Source organism: Hemitrygon akajei, chromosome 15, assembly GCF_048418815.1.
Source record: "Hemitrygon akajei chromosome 15, sHemAka1.3, whole genome shotgun sequence".
Classification (NCBI taxonomy): domain Eukaryota; kingdom Metazoa; phylum Chordata; class Chondrichthyes; order Myliobatiformes; family Dasyatidae; genus Hemitrygon; species Hemitrygon akajei.
The window spans coordinates 60,994,354-61,012,516 of NC_133138.1; the positions used below are offsets into that span (position 1 = coordinate 60,994,354).

General features: G+C 41.1%; 1 protein-coding gene across 1 annotated transcript in view; it reads left to right on the forward strand.

Moving 5' to 3' along the window:
• neurl1b (neuralized E3 ubiquitin protein ligase 1B) overlaps window positions 1-18,163 on the forward strand; it is a 62,539-nt gene that overhangs the window by 33,781 nt on the left and 10,595 nt on the right. The window contains exon 3 of the mRNA XM_073067662.1: window positions 6,481-7,188. Coding sequence (XP_072923763.1) covers window positions 6,481-7,188 — 708 coding nt within the window. The remainder of the gene's footprint in view (window positions 1-6,480; window positions 7,189-18,163) is intronic.

Consider the following 18,163-nt stretch of genomic DNA (forward strand, 5'->3'; position numbering starts at 1 on the left):
CAATGCATCAGAGCAGTTTGATTGCTATGGCTGGTGAAACTTCATCCATAAACCTTCCTTAATTTTGCTTAACATACACACAAAATCCTGAGTAGGTCACTTAAGTCAGGCAAGGGGAATAAACAGTCAATGTTTGGTCTGAGACCCTTCATCAGGACTCATGAGGTCATTTAGTGTGTGTTGCTCCAGATTTCCAGCATGGGCAGAATCTCTTGTGTTTGTATAAATGTACATCACACCTTCTTCTCTGAACTTCCTGTCTCAGTGCATTATGCTTTTTGTCTTTGGTACATGTTGCATCCTACCTATGTTAGAATTTTGGTGCTTAATTAGCTTACTGGTTTTATAACCAGTTGAGAAATATGACAAGAAACTCGAGGTCATTGGCTTCTATACTCTGTAATCTTTCTGCTGGAGCCGTAGCTTTCTTAATGTGGGAGGTGATGCCAGCTATGGATCTGATATCTAAGATTCAGAAGCTCCAATCTGGGTTTTGTACTGCACCCCTTTGTGTTTTTTGTATTCCATTCCATTTACCGTCCAGTGTCATGAGAGAAAGCAGAAGTTAAGATGAATTAAACAAGTACCAACACAAGTACCATTTTGAAAGACTTAATTAATCTTTCCAGATCATTCCAAAAGTAAAAGAGAAAATTGATTGCAATTTGGCAGTTTTTGTTTTAAATACTCTGGCCAGTAATTCTAAATTATCTTGACGATACATGGGAAATCTGTGTCTTTGACCTACTGTTCTTTGATCCTTAAATAAAATGTCACCTGTCATGATGGAGTTGGGAATGGATTGTTTATATAATACAAAAAAGAACTTTTCAAATCCACATGGGTGTTGAGTATCTTAGACTGTGGAAAACAAGGGAAAGAACAGATTGGCAGTTGCAGGAAAAATCCTCCCTTTTCTAACATCATGATGCAGAGGAAACATCTGGAACCAAAATAGCACATCATTCCCAATGCATCTCCATGTCCGGACATCAGCGTGAAGTCTCCTTGGGGACAAATCAGAATGATAATTAACTGTATCTTTAACTGTTTTAAAGGAAGGGGCTTTCTGCTCAATGACTAACTCTCATACATGAAAAACAAAAAATAAATAGCAAGTGAATGCTAACCAAGTGTTAATCTTTAAAAATGAAAACAAATCAATTCTAGAAGACTATTGGTAGCAACCAGGAACAATTAAACTACGTTTCATGTAAACGTAATAGATGAGACCGTAAGAGATAGGAAGAGTAATTACTCAGCTGATCGAGTCTGTTCTGCCATTCCATCCTGGCTGATATATTATCCCTCTCAACCCCAATCACCTCCTTCTTCTTGTAACCTTTGTCATTCCTACTAATTAAGAACCCATCAACCTCCAATTTAAGTATACCCGATGATTTATTCTCCACTGCTGACTGTGGTGATGAATTCCACAGGTTCCCCCACCACCCCACCTTTTAGTTAAAGAAATCCTCCTCATCTCTGTTCTAAAGGGCTGTTCTTCTTTTCTGAGGCTGTGCCCTCAGACCCTATACTCACCCAGTTTACGAAACATCTTTTCCACAACCATTCAGAAGGATTGTGTTTGATGCCCATGGATTTAATTCCTCCAAAAAGAGGGTTAATCATATATTGCATTCAATTCCAAGTAATTCTGTGGATGAACTAATGAGGGTCTGGTATTCTAAATGAATAAGAGCTTGCCTATGGCATAGGTTGTTGATATACTACTTAGACAGCTTCATCTGTTCAGCTTAATCTTGCAGATGCTTTGAGTTAATGAAAGGAGGCCAAATGAAACCACAAACTTCAATTTCAGCCACGAGCAAGCTATAATATATTCTGTATGTTTGCTATTATTAAGCTTGCATATTGTACCATGTATAACTGCGAAAGGAGCTCTAAAAAGCGTTATGATTTTATGGCAGACAAGCATTCAAATTATGCTGATAAGTATTTCCTCAGGCTTGCTCCAGAATCATTCTTTGTTCTTACTGTCTTTTCACTAACTAACTGAGTGATGGACTTTCAAAGTAACTCAATAATACGGGGAGCAGCACCAATCGTAACAAAATTATTTTAATTGATATTGCAGCAGTAAAGATTAGTTTATGGGCGTGTATTGACACTGGATAATTGTCAAATGGAAACTCTGTTAAAGTCAATTGTTTATATGCAATTTCTTTGTAAACCATCCCATGTACAAGTGCAGACCTATTTTAAAATTTTAAAAAAGCACAGAAAATGCTTCAAATACTCAGAAGGCCATTTCAGACATATTAGCCTTGTTTGCTTTTTCACTGATGTGCCTGATCCGATGAGCATTCAAGCTTCTTCAGTTTTTAGTTTAAATTTCCAACATCTGAAGTTTTTATATTTTCACTTACCTGCAGATCTGTATTGCTGGCTGCTTTTCAACTTGTTATCCAAGAATTTCCTCACACTCTAATAAGACCCATGAGGTAGAAATGATGTAATTTTCCTCTTCTTTCCTGAATCCACACAAGACAAAAAATCATAAAACCAGAAGACAAGGGAGCAGAGTCAGGCCATTCCGCCCATCGAATCTGCTCCACCATTCAGTCATGGCCGATTTATTGTCCCTCTCAGCCCAATTTACCTACCTTCTCCTCATAACCTTTGACACTGTTACTAATCGAGAACCTATTAATCTCTGTGTTATACATAGGCTGTGCAGAGGCCATGCCCTCTGGACCTAAACTCTCCCACTGTAGGAAACATCCTCCCCACATACATTTCATCTAGGGCTCTTTATTATTCAATAGTTTTCTGTGAGGTCGCCCCTATTCTTCTAACTTCCAGCAAGTACAGGCCCAGTGCCATCAAATGCTCCTCATAAGTTAACCCTTTCATTCCTGGAGTCATTCTTGTAAATCTCCAGTGGATCCTCTCCAATGTCAGCACATGCTTTCTTAGATATGAGGCCTAAAACTATTCCCTGTACTACAAATGTAGTGAGACCAATGCCTTATAAAGCCCAGAATTACATCCTTGTTTTTATATTAATGCTATCATTGGATTTGCCTTCAGTGCTAACAACTAAGGCATTGTAAGGCATTATGGAATCCTGTTCATTTGCACCTCTAATTTCTGAATTTGCTCCCCATTTACAAAATAGTCTATCCCTTTGTTCCTTCTACCAAAGTACATACACTTCCTTACACTGTATTCCATCTGCCACTTCTATGCCCATTCTCCTAATCTACCCTAGTCCTTCTGCATATACCCTGCTTCCTCAAAACTACACCTCCACCAATCTTTCTATCACCTGCAGGTTTGGTCACAAAGCCATCAATTGTGTCATCCATTTCTTAATATATAACATGAAAGTTAGCAGACCCAACACTGACCCCTGAAGAACACAACTAGTCAGCAACCAACCAGAGAAGCCTCCTTGATTCCACTCTTTCCTTTCTGCCAGTTACCCATTCGTGCTGTTACTTTCACCATTCTCCATTCCTGTTTCCCTCTCTCACCTCATCTGCTTACTGCCCATCACCTCCCTCTGGTGCTCCTCCCCCTTCTGTTTCTTCCATAGTCTTCTATCCTCTCCTATCAGATTTCTCCTCCTCCAGAGCTGTATCTCTTTCACCAATCAGCTTCCCAGCTTTTTACTTCACCCCCTCCACCCATTTTCTTACTCTGAATTCTCCCCTTCCTTTCCAGATCTGAAGAAGGGTCTCAGCCCAAAATGTCAACTATTTAATCTTTTCCTTAGATGCTGCCTAGCTTGCTGAGTTCCTGCAGCATTTTGTGTGTGATGCTGGTGTCTTTCCTGTGATTCCATGGTCTCCTATCTTCTTTAGCAAGCTGATGTGCAGCATCCAAGTAAAAACATCCACTAACTCTCCTGGGTCCATCTCACCTGTTATCTCTTCAAAAACTTCCAACAGATTTATCATCCAAGATTTCCCCTTAAGCAAACCATGCTGACTTCAGCCTTATTCATCTTGTACCTCCAAGTATCCTCAAAAAGCCTCATCCTTTACAATGGTTTCTAACACCTGCCGACCACCAAAGTCAGGCTAACTGGCACATAATTTCTTGTCATTTCCCTCACTCCCTTCTTAAACAGTGAAGTGGCATTTGCGATTTTCCAATCCTCTATTGATTCTTGAAAAATCACTATTAATACCTCCACAATCTCTTCATCTACCTCTTTCACATCAGCCCCTTCCAGTCAACCAAGACCAGCTCCTCTTTCGTTTCTCTGAAGTTACCTTTACTCAACTGTGATGCCAATATATCTGATGTTAGAATCTCCCTCTCAAACTGTAGAGTGGATTTCATCATGAGTGAGTCTAGGATCAGAAGGCATACCCTCAGTATAGAGAGATGTCCATTTGGAACTGGGACAAGGAGGAATTTCTGTAGCTAGAGTGTAGCAAATTGTGGAATTCTTTGCCACAGATGGCTGTGGAGCCCAAGTCTTTGGATATATTTAAAGCAGAAGTTGATAGGTTCTTAATTAGTCAGGGTGTCAAAGGTTACAGGGAGAAGGAAGAAGAATGAGGTTGAGTGATAATAAATCAGTCATGATGGAATGGAGGAGCAGATTTGATGGGCTGAATGGCCTAATTCTACTCCTTTTCTCTTGTGGTCTTATGATCTACTATGATATCTGCCTTCCAAAGGTACCTTTACTTTAAGCTCCCGAATCAAATCTGGTTCATTGTACAACAACAAACCCAGAATTGCCTTTTCCCTAGTGGGCACAACCATGGAGTACTCTAAAAAGACAATTTGTAGGCATCCATAAATTCTTTCTCTTAGGATCCAGCACCAACCTGATTTGCCCAGTCTACCTGCATATTGAAAGCCTCAATTACTGTCGTAACTTTGTCCTTTTTGCATGCATTTTCTATGTCCTATTGTAATTCGTACCCCTCATCCTGGCTACTATTTGGAAGACTGCATAGAACTCTCATCAGGGTCCCTTTTATCCTTGTCTCATAACTTTACTCACAAGGATTCTAAAACTTCTGATCCCTTGTCACTTCTTTCTAAGGACTTGATTTCAACTTTTACCAATAAAGCCAAGCACCTCCTCTGCCCACCTGTCTCTTTCCATAGGATGTGCATCCTTTGATGTTTAGCCCCCAGTTGTGATCTGTTTTCACCCATGACTTTGTGATGCCCACAATGTCATACCTGCCAAATTCTAACTGCACTGTAAGTTCATCTAACTTACTTTGAATATGAGTGCATTCAAATATACCAGTAATACCTTCATAATATTCCTTCTAAGGTGTGCATTTGTGCACACACACACACACACACACACACACACACACACACATCTTTTGCTACTAGCACACAAAGGAATTTAAACTGCGCACAAAAAGGTTGTCACCCTCTCCCTCGTTGGCATGTTAGGTATCATCCCATTCCAGTTCATTATTGTACACAGTCGCATTTCTTTTTCTGGTTTCTGGTGCAGACTGTGTTGACCATGTGGAGTTTCCGATGACTTGTCTGCAGATTTTAGAACTGGCTTATTTCTACTGTTTTTCTTGAAAAAAATTATTGATTCACTATGTTAAATTCCAAAGAAGCAAAAGGTGTAAAGTGCAAAAGAACTGCTATTTCATTTAAAGTGGAATGGCTTAATAAAACAGTCAAAACTGCTACACCAAAAGCTCCCAAGGGCAGAAACATGCAGCTACAAGAAATATTCATGTACAATACAAAACTGGTGTTACCTATGTGTATTGTCACAATGCAAAAGATTCAGGAGAATTTGCAAGTGGGAAGAAGTGGAGTGATATTTTGAAACTTGATTTTTTAAAGTATCATTCAGCAAGCAAATCACATATGGACTGTGTGAAAAAACTCTGGCAAGAAATTCCTTCATTACCCACTACAAGCCTGCTACGTATGTTTTGTGAGAGTGCAGATGAACGAGAGCAAAAAATGATCAAACCCAGAGGAGATCAAAGTTCTTATTGACAGTGTTTTGCTAGCTGTTAAAATGAATACCACTGTAAAATTCAGTGTGCATATGTTGTTGTCACTGGGTAAAAAATTGAACAACACAAGATTTTTGTGCACACCGGTTCTGACTTATTTGTTGAAACCCCATTTCTTTCTTGTCAGATTCAGTGGTTTTAAATCAAACGTAAGTCTTGACTTGGTAATGTAACATTAAAACAGGGACTTAGACCATTTACAGCCTAATATGTATAGTGAATCTGAGCTGAAAATAGTTGTAATAGTTATTAACAAACATTTAGTTCTGAGGAAAAGGGAAGATGAAAACAAAGCAGCCTGAATGAAATATATTTGAGCAAATTGTCAGTGTAAAAATATATAGCTGTTTTGATTACAGCAAATGGAGCTTTGGCAAATTCATCTCATGAACATCGCTGTGTATTGCTTTTGTCCATGGAATTATGATGTACTGTTTTTCTGCTTAAAGATATAATACCGATACTAATTTCTTTGTTCCTGTTGCAGAGAGTATGTTTGCAGAAACCATCACTTCAGCACGACTCAATACAGCCCGGCTAAACAGTTGCCTTCCTCAGACTAGTCATGACAATGCTAACTTCAATAATAATGAACTGGAGAACAGTGTTGTGGTGGCAAAAATTACAAACCTAAATCTAGGTGAAGTTCCAAGCCTTGCACCAGACAATCACAATTTACCATGTTGTACCAACAGACGGCTTCGTTCACGAGGTCTGCCATCTTTTCTTGACACTGACCTTCACTTTCACTACATACGAGGGCCTGATGTCACCCTTTCTCAGGATAGGATGGGAGTGTGCACAAACTGGAAGGAGAGCACTAGGACCCTGGTGTTCTCTGATCGCCCTTTGCATACTGGTGAAACCCTGTATGTAGAGGTGGGACAGTTAGGATTACCATATTATGGCGCTCTTCTCTTTGGTGTGACATCATGTGACCCCAGCACTCTGCGAACAAATGAGCTCCCAGCGGATCCAGACTTCCTACTTGATCGTAAGGAATATTGGGTAGTTTGCAGAGGTTTCTCAGTGCCCAACAGTGGTGATATTTTCAGTTTCACCATTCTGCCAAATGGAGAGCTCCATCATCGTGTAAATGGAATAAACATAGGGATGCTGGTCTATGTCGACACCACACAGTCACTGTGGGTGTTTTTCAGCTTACACGGAGTTGTCAACCAGCTGAGGATATTGGGTAAGCACACATATAACTTGCTTTGTGCTACATATGCTGAGAAGGTAACAGAAAATATATTGAAGTATTTACAATATTTAATTTTTTTTTTAAAGTTCCTTTGTATGTCTCCTCAGTAAAATTAGCTGCATGTTATTTTGAACTATGTAAGCCAGAAGAACCTTAGGGATAGTTGAGGAAACATGGCTAGGATTCCTGCTGTTCACTATTAGCTGTTAAATTATCCATTATAGTGGTTCACTTGCATGGCTCCCAAACAAGAAAATGATCATGTGCACAGTGTATAAGGAAATTTTCTCTCCAAAGAGGTATTAGAACAAACTATGTAAATTGTTAATCCATATCAAGAGTTACCATCATTAATTGATTTTCACAATTTCTTATTAGATTTCATACAGATATTCTTATGTAAAAATATACATTTTTATCTGGGAACATATAAAACTGTACATCAAAGTTATTTAAATATCTTTGAATGTTATTGGCATATATAAATTTGTTCTTTTGAATTGGTTGTGACTTTCACCATCATACATTTGAAGAAATTCAACTGCAGAACTCACTATGTCTGGGCCATAGAGTCAACATACTATTGAAATGCTAGGATCTCTGAATCACAGAGGTCTAATCATTGACTATTATGACAGCCTATTTGTCTAGTTGAGCATGTACTGGCTCATTTCTGCCATGAATCACCTGGCTTGATCCTATTTCAAATCATCTTTAATCGGCTTGCATTTAAAGATATGGAAGGATTTGGCTGCAGCATAGATTATAATAGTTATTTTAATGATGCTCAGTACCAAGTTTTTTTGACAAACTTTCCATTCGGTTCCATTTATAATTATTTTAGATTTGTGTCCACTGTTGCCATTCAGCAGATACTACCTATGGCTGTTTCTATTAATAAACTCTCTCAAAATTAAAAAACTAATTGCCACAATTACAAGAAATCTGTTCTTCTGATTTTAATGACAGCTGCTCAGAGCAGACTAGGATGCAGGGACGAGGGGAAATCTCTGTGGAGACCTCAGCACAGTACCAGCCCTTTGTAACACCCGGGCTTCAATGAAATGAGGCTAAAGCCTTTTGCATCCAAAGTTTGATAAGAAATGTCAGGTCCAGTGGATATTAGCAGCCCGAGGAAACTAGACTCTACAAAATGAGCCATTGAAAACAATTAGAGCTGGAGAAGACATTGCTAGATTATACAAATGCAGCAAAAGGAGGTCAACTGTAGTCTAAGGTGATGTGGTCTTCAGGACCACTTCTGACCCAGAAAGATCCACAGAAAATTTGCATTGTTTCTCTAAGCACTTTGTAATTTGGGCTGTGTTTCAGTGCGGGGAGGGGGTGTTGGCTTACCAGCTTGCATGTTTTTACCATGTGCAAAGAAACCACAGCACCCAAAGGAAACTCAGACAGTCATGGTAAGAACAAACTCCACAGAGATGGCACTGGAGGTCAGGTTTAAACCCGGGCATTGGAACTGAAAGACTGCAGCTGTACCAGCTGAGCCAGTGTACTGCTCAATAAGAATGTGTTCCTACCATGTTTATTCCCTTGGTGTTATTCTTATTGTTATTCTGCTTTAAGATCATTGCTGTTTTTGTTTCACATTCCTTTTTCACTTTCCATTTAAACTTCCTGCTTCACCCAAAAGATCTCAAGAACAAGAAAAAAACATTCAATCCAAATGGATCATAGTTAGTCTCAAAACCACTGAACCTCCCAGTTTTGTTTCCTATCTAACTGAAAAGTACTCATTTGCCTCTTTGAAGTCATTTATGTTTTTTCTTCTGTGGCCATCCTTAAAACATATTTAACAAGTATGTTTTGTACAAAATTTCTTCTATTTTGGTTGTATATTTTTGATGTAGCATTAGCCTTAGTAAGCAATTAAACAATGTCAATTCTAAGATTACCCTTCATATTCTTGACATCACTAGTTAAATCATCTTGAAGCTTTCTCTTTCTAGCCCTCAGTGGATTTTCATGGACAGTTTTATTTTATTTTCCTGACATTCCAAATAACAGCTGTGGCAATGAACGAAAGTGAACAATTCCAGGAAAAATAAGTTAACTTTTTCATAATTTTTTAGACATTAAATGACTTGGGTCATCTAAAGTAAAGCAACTAGAATGATAAATTAAACCCATTAGAAAATCAATGCAATTTGCTTGAATTTATTACCATAAATTATGTTGATTCTGAGTAGAGCTGATTTTTTTATTAGACATTGCAAGTCATTCAAGTCATTTTGCTACTAAATGCCAAATCTGTTACATGATCACGCATACCACTTTCATAATATTTAGTAGCATTTAAAATATGAGCCTCATTTACACATGGCACAAAGAAATGAATGTCAGAAATTTAAATCTTGACTATGAAATGCATTTTATCCTGCATTTAATTATTTTAGTTCAAAACTCAGTCCAAGATGTTCATTGTGTGTTTTTGTAAATATCAGTAGTTGTTAGTTTATGAATGAATACTAGGGCCTGCATACTAGAAATGTCACAGAGTCATAGAACACTACAGCAGAGAAGCAGGCCCTTTGGCCCATCTAGTCTGAGCTGAACCATTAAAATGCCCCCTCCCATCGAACTGCACCCGGACCACAGCCCTCCTTACCCCTCTCATCCATGTACCTATCCTTAAATATTGAAATCAACTCCATGTCCACTATCTGCACTGGCAGCTCATTCCACACTCTTACCCCTCATGTTCCTCTTAAACATTTCACCTTTCACCCTTAACCTGTGACCTCTAGTTCTAGTCTCACCCAACCTCAGTGGAAAAATCATGTTTACATTTATCCTAATTACCCCCTTATAATTTTGCATACCTCTATCAAATCTCTCCTCAATATTCTATATTCTAGGGAATTAAGTCCGAACCTGTTCAATCTTTCCCTATAACTCAGGTCCTCAAGTCCTAACAACATCCTTGTAAATTTTCTCTGCACTTTTTCAATTTACATCTTTCTCCTGTAAGTAGGTGACCAAAACTGTACACAATATTCCAAATTAGGCTTCACCAATGTTTTATACAATTTTTACATAGCATCCCAACTCCTGTACTCAATATATTGATTTATGAAGGCCAAAGTACCAAAAGCATTCTTTATAACCCTATCTACTTGTGATGACAATTTCAAGAAATTATGGACCTCTATTCCTGGATCCCTCTGTTCTATCACATTCCTCAGTGCCCTGCCTCTCACTTGTAAGACCTACCTTGTTAGATCCTCCCAAAGTGCAACACTTCACACTTGCCAATATCAAATTTCATCTGTCATTTATCAGCCCATTTTCTGCAACTGGTCCAGATCCTACTGCAAGCTTTGATAGTCTTCCTCGCAATTTACTACACTCCCAGTCATAGTGTCATCCACCAATTTGCTTATCCAGTTTACCAGATTATCATCCAGATCATTGATATAGACGACAAACAGTAATGGACCCAGCACCGATCCCTGCGGCAGACCACTAATCACAGGCCTCCATTCAGAGAGGAAACAATCTACAACCACTGTCTGGCTTCTTCCGTGAAGCCAAAGTCAATTTACTACCTTATGTTGAATGCCAAGCAACTGAACCTTCATGACTAACTTCTCATGCAGGACCTTGTCCAGGGCCTTGCTAAAGTCCTTGTAGGCAATATCCACTGCCTTGCCTTTGTCAACATTCCTAGTAACTTCCTTGAAGCACTCTATAAGACTGGCTAGACACAACTTACCACGCACAAGGTCATGTTGACTATCCCACATCAGTCCCTGTCTATCCAAATACATATATCCAATCCCTTAGAATACCTTCTAATAACTTTGCTACTACTGCTGTCCTACAATTTCCTAGCTTATTTTTAGAGCCTTTCTTAAATGACAGAATAATATTAACAATATTCCAGTCCTCTAGCACCTCATCTATGGCTAAGGATGTTTTAAAAATCTCTGCTAGGGCTCCTGCAATTTCTGCACTAGCTCAGTACTTAGTTGCACCACCTTCCACGGCTATTACAGCCAGTATGTTTTTAGTTAAATCTCTATTAGCTTTGCACAGTGTGATGAAGCAAGATTTGGCCATTCCTTGCAAAATTGCTCAAGCTGTGTCAGGTTAACTGGGGAGCAGTGGATGAAAGCAATCTTGAGGTCTTGTTAGAGATGGTTGATTGGGTTAAGATCTGGATTCTGACTGGGTGTCCCAAGGACATCAATTATCTTCATTTGATGCCACTCCATGGTTACTCTGGCAGTGTGCTTTGGGTCGTTGTCCTGCTGAAAGATGAAATTCCTCCCCAATTTAAGCTTACTGGCTGAGGCTAGCAGTTTTTTTTAAATCCAGGATCTCTCTGTATTTAGCAACATTTATCTTCACATCAATTCTGACCAGATTTCCAGTCCCCATGGTATGATGCTACCTCCACCTTTACAGTATGGATGGTGTTACCTGGCTGGTACGCAGTATTAAATTTACACCACACATACAGCATCATGTTGAGGCCAGAAAGTTCCAAAAACCTGACCACAGTTTTACAGTATCTTGTAGATGATGCTTTTCAAACTCTTGATGGGCAAGGATAAGCTTTTATTTCAGCCAGGGCTTCTTCCTAGCCACTCTTCCTTTTTGTGCAAGGCCTTGGAGATTATGGAGCCATAAACTTCATCTCTAGTTGATGCCACTGACTTCTGCACTCACTCAGAGTGACTATTGGCATCACAGTAGCCTCTCTTACAAGTGCCATTCTTCCCTGATGACTAAGTTTAGCAGGCAGCCTGACCTAGGCAGTGTGGCTGTGGTGTCATGATGGACTGCACTGAGCTGCAAGTTAAGTTCAGTCCCTTTGAGATAGTCTTGTACCCTTTCCCAGATTTGTGCTTCTCCATTATAATTTCCATGGCTTGTCTTGAATGCTCCTTTCTCTTCATTTTGGTTTGGCCTGTTGAAAATGTACCACACTGTTGGACCTGACAGGAAGAGGGCATATTTATTCTAATGAATTCATTGAAAACAGATGATCTTCCAATTATCTACATAACCAAATTTGATGAGTTGGTAAGGTAATGTACAGTATTGTACCTCAGGAAAATTGGTGTAGTAATTATAAAGGAGATGGAGACTTTTTCAGCCTCACAATTTTGGTTTTTAATTTTTAGTAAATTGTTGACAGGTTTTAGAATTTTGTTTTGATTTGACATAATGCAGAATGTTTTCTCAAAAAATCTACTTCAGTGTATTCTAAATTTTAAAAATGAGACAGTAAAATGTGAAAATAGTTGTGGGGGGCTGAATACTTATTCAAGGCACTGTACAGGTTGTTATATCTGTGAAGATGTCTTTCCAGTGACCTAAGTTGTGTTGGCATGTTATCATCTGTGTCCCTTGTGAATGTCTTAAATTTGCTGTTGATCCCTTTTATAAGGAAACACCAAGTTCTGATCAGGAATAGAGGACATCTAGGCCAATACATATCAAATCATGCAAATATAGGTAAAATACTAACTTGAAGTAGCATGGCAAGGTCTGACCAGAAACAAACAACTGACTTGCTTCTATAGCAGGATCTTTTGCCCAGGTGTACTTCACTGCCGTGACTGAAAAGTTGTTTAGTTGGAAAAAGATATTTAAAGTTGTTTGTATAACTGAAGTGTCTGGAATTGCTGATAAAGGCTTGGTGCTAATACATTCGTTACAAACACGATGAACATAATAACATACATTTTATTATTTAGTTCTGCCACAAATCAGTTCAATTTAACAACAAATGATAAACACAGACTAAGCCAGCGAATCTCAACCTTTTTTTATGTCAAAGACCCCTACCATTAATGGGCCCCGGGTTGGGAACCCTTGGACAAAGCTGATACAGAGCAAATGTGTCAGAATCTCTCTCATCATTCTGAGGGCTCTGAGTTTTTTGCTGTTGTTTTTATTCTCTGCGTTTTATTAATTATAATGTATTGTTGTGCTTTGAATTTGTTTTGTGTTATAGTTAGGTTTTCTCTAGTTTACATTTAAGTTGCAATTGTCCTTGGATACTTCCAATTAATTCTCAAGACTCTGCAGGCATCCAATTAATTATCCTTGGACTTTTGTTTCTTATCAGAATGGTTACTTAAGAATCTGGGAATTTAATTAGCTGAACACCGATTTCTTCATGCCCCGGAGTGGCAGTGCTAACTCCTCGAGACCCGGTAGTCTTGATCTTTGCCTAATGATGTTCTGGTCTACTTATTCCGAGTCATCCAAGACCTTGTAAGTTCCACTGTTTCATCCCTTTTGATTAACCCTTCCGAGTCTCTGTGTGATCCTGCGCTTTGGTCCGAAGATGCAGTGGGACAGCACTGCCGAGCACTGCTTGGATCCAGCAGGGTTCGAAATTTGGTCAGCTTTGGCACAGCAAGGTGCGGTAGACGGTCGGCACAAAGAAACGCTGCTAGAGCTGGGCGCATGCTTCAGACCCACGCAGCCAGACAGTCCGACTGGGTCAGACGACGTCGAAAGGGCGCCCAGGCTGCCCAATCCCGAGTCTTGCCATCGGCTCCTAACACTGTGCTCTCTGATCTTCGAGCTGCTGCCTTTCAGTTTTCTCACTGAACGAAACAAGGTGGCATACGTGATCTCCCTCCAGTCAGGTAAGGCGCTGTGGGAGAGAGATGCTCATGAATGTTCTGGCGCGTACGTGAGGGCCATGAGAAGGGTCTTCCGTCACCCCGTCGGGGGGCAACAGGCGGCTGGCAGACTTCGGCGTATGCAACAGGGGTCACGGAGTGTAGCCGAATCGGTTTCAGAACACTGGCACTGGAGAGTAGGTGGAATGGAAAAGCCCTGGTTGCCATATTCTACAGAGGTCTGAATGAAAAGCTCCAGGACAAACCAGTTCAGGACCTCACTGACTTCGCTATTCGACTCAATAATCGGATGGCTGAACGTCGCGGTGAGCTCCCTGGATTTGGTTCCTTCTATTCCCGTTCTTCACCCGCATTTTCTACTCGTCCAAGTACCTCACCTCAAACGCCCCCACCCGCAACTGAGCAGCTGGGCAGGCAGGTCTTGCCTCACCCCCCGCTGAGCGGGGAAGGAGAATGAGAGAGAGACGGTGCCTTTATTACGGGTAAACAGGGCATTTTCGACCTACTTATCCGGAGAGGTTGGGAAACTCCAAGAGCCGTCCACAGAAGGAGGTCTGTGACGGCCCCGAAGACATGTCCTAATTCTATGCCCTCTTTATTGACCTGGGGCGACAAGGAACTGGCCCTTCGGTAATTTACAGACTCCCGCTCCACAGTTTTGTTTAGAACTGGGGCTGGCCCTATAGATGGGAGTCCCAAATCTCTGTAAGATCATCTCCTGACAGTCACCGCTCTTGATTGGAGACCTCTCGAGCCATGTTTCAGAATCCCCGCGCTTCCGGAGAAACCATTCTGAAATGCTCAGATTTCGCCGTGTCTATTCTCCCAGGAGCTCTCTCATCGTCGGGTATCCGTGACATGGCCCCGTTATAGGCTGGTCTATTGGCAGTATCGGGAGCTGGGCTTCCAGCTGTCTGAAGATCGGCATGCCCATAAGCTTCCCGAGCCTCTGACATTCCCGAGTTTGCGACCCTTGATCTCAAAAATTGCCCCCACCCCCAAGTATTCCGACCTCCGGGAGGTTTTTAGTAAATAGGTGGCAAGCACAGCACCGCCCATTGTGCCATGGAGTCATTACCGGGGGCTATCCACCACGAGAAAGACTTTCCCTGATCAGGACACGAAAGGTTGGCCACGGACGAGTTTATTCCAAGGACACTTGCCTCAGGGTTTATCAGTCCCTCCACTCCTCCGACGGCAGCAGGATTCTTTTTACCTAAAAAAAAGTGGGAGTCTGAGGCATTGCATAGACTATAGGGGCATAAATAAAATAACAATTAAAAATCGCTACCCCTGGCCCCTAATTTACAGTGGGTCTGAAATGTTGCAAGGGGCAACTGTTTTCATAAAAAAAGGGACCTGAGGAATGCTTATAATTTAATTCAGATGCGTGAAGGGGACGAGTGGAAGACAGCTTTTAATACCCCGACTGGTCATTATCAATGCTTGGTTATGCCCTTTGGGCTGGTCAATGCTCCAGCTGTCTTACAGACATTTATTAATGACATTCTGAGGGAAATGCTTTACAAGTTCCTGTTTGTGTACCTCGAAAACATTTTGATTTTTGTTCGAACTCCTGTGTGAGAAGCATGTAGCAAGTGTAAAGCAGGCTCTTCAGTGCCTGTTAAAGAATCGTCTGTAGGTGAAATTGGAGGAGTGAGTTACACGTCCCCAGATTCTCTTTGGGATTTGTCATCTCCCAGGTAATATTCTCGTGGACTCTTGGAGGGGGTGGTGCATGCAGTGCCACCCCAGCTTCCACCTACTTCTGTTCAACGGTTTTGGGGTTCGCAAATTTTTACAGGAGGTTCGTTAGAAACTTTAGGTCAATAGACGCTCCTCTTACTAATCTGACCAATTTTTTTTTAATTAAATAAGACATCCTATTTTTTTCCTTTGGACCCGGAGGCTGAGATAGCTATTAATGAGCCCAGGAACCATGTTGTTACTCTCCCAATCCTGCGTTCATTGTTGAGGTAGAAGCCTCCTGATATTGGAGTGGGTGCCGTTTTATCTCAGAAATCTACGGCTGACCTGAAACTGCATCCCAGCTGAGGTGAATTATATCGGGAATATTGTACTCTTGGCGGTGAAGTTGGCGCTAGTTGAGTGGCGGTATTAGCATGAGGGGGACTAAGCAACCATTCACCGTCTGACGGACCATAACATCTCGGGGTGTATTCAGGACGCGAAAAAAACTGAACTCCCAAGTCAGGCAAGCCCTGCAAGGGAATAGCCACATTCCAGAACTGGTCCCCCGGTCGATTATGTGCCCCGCCTGAGTTGCGATCTGAGGTTCTTAAATGGGGTCGCACTTCTAACGTAACAGTTCACCCAATATGTCGCGGACTCCAGAATTCATTCAATTGAAATATAAGGACGTTAAGTCGTTCGTGCACATTTGTGACATCTGTACCCGTTGCAAAGATCCTAATTCCTCTCCTCAAGGTCGCCTTTGACCTCTACCCATGGTCACACCCCTGGACTCGCCTTTCTCCAGGCTCTGTTACCAATCTGTCCCGATTACATTCCTTTACCTCTTTGTAGTGGTCGATAGGTTTTCCAAGGCTTGCCGATTCGTTCCTCTAACCAAGCTACCAGCAGCCCGAGAGACCCCGGAACTACTCATGCACCAGGTTTCCCCTATACATGGGATTCCCATGATATTGTTTCGGACGCGGGTCCTCAATTCACCTCCAAATTCCGGCAAGCGTTTGATTGGGGCTACATCTTGTTTTTCCTCGAGGTTCCTATCTGATTCCTAAATGGACACTGAACCCTGGGACACTACCTCACTTTTTTTTAAATATATAGTGTTTCTGTTTTTGCATGATTTTTAATCTATTCAATATACGTATACTGTATACAGTATATGGAATAAGATTTATTTATTTATTATTATTACTTCTCTTCTATTTTATGTAATGCATTGGACTGCTGCTGCTAAGTTAACAAATTTCACTCAGATGTCTCTGATAATAAACCTGATTCTGAAACTTCGGTTCCTAATGTCGGATAATCTATCCTCACGGAGTGACATTTTAAATGGGCAGAGTTCGCACTCAATAAATACAACAATTGGGTTTCAGCTCCCTCCGTTCCCTGAGCAGGAGACAAATGCTGGCGTCCCCTCAGCTGAGCACTGCGTCAGAGGTGCAAACAAAGGTGGCGCAAGGCCAAAAGCTCCCTGGAAGAGTTAGGCCTGGCAAGAGGCCACGGCCAACAGAAAGAGGCGGCTGGGTATCGCTTTCGAAATTGGTCAGCGTATCTGCCTTTCGATCAAACATCTTCCGCGGAAACTAGACCCTCGCTTTATTGTTCCCTTTAAAGTCAGTAGAAAGATTAACCTGATAACATACAAATTACAACTTCCCTGTTCTGTGAGAATCCGTCCCACCTTTCATGTATCCAAATGGAAACCTTTATTTTGGAGCTCCTTAGCCCCGATTCCAATGCATCCTCGGCAGCCCCCTTCCACCGGTCTACACAGTTCGTAAACTGCTTAATTCTCGGAAACTATGGGGACAACTACAATACTTGGTAGACAGGGAGGGATGTGGACCGGAGGAATGGTGTTGGGTTCCTTCCAGGGATGTTTTGGATCCTGTTATTTCAGAATTCCATCGTTTATCTCCGGATCGTTCTGAGCAGTCAGGTGTAGCTGTGGGGGGGGGTTCTGTCACAATGTCGGGTCTTTGAGAGAGTACTGTATTCTGGAGGCTCTGAATCTTTTGACTTTTTTTGTATTCTCTGCGTTTTCTAGTTTACATTTAAGTATACTTCCAGTTAATTCTCCTTGAGACTTTGCAGATGTCCAATTAAGTATCTTGGACATTGGTCTCCATTAGAATGGTAAGCTTATGGAGAGTCTGAGGTTTTAATTAGCTGGGCCCTGATTCCTTTGTGCTCTGGAGTTAAAGAGGCAGTACCTCGGGTCCTGATCCTTGCCTCGTGAAATTCTGACTGAGTTATTCCGGTCATCCAAGGACTTGGAAGGTCTACTGTTCTGTCTCTTTTGTTAATAAAATTCCTAGTTTTGTTTAGCTCTGTGTGATTCTGTGCTTGGGCCCCAAGATGCAGCATGACAGGGTGTTAGGAGCTGGTCCCATGAGGCTCCGTGACGCTATCAGGCATTACACTTTTTGCCAAATGGACTTCTTACGCAGGATGAGAACAATGATTTATTTTTTACTGTAGCCCCAGTCAGTGTTAGTAACGAACATTAAATACAGTTTGAATTGGTCAAGGTTCAATATACAGTAGATTTTTTTGTTTAAAAGCTGTACATGTATAATGCACAAACAAGAAAATATCTGCAGATGCTGGAAATCCAAGCA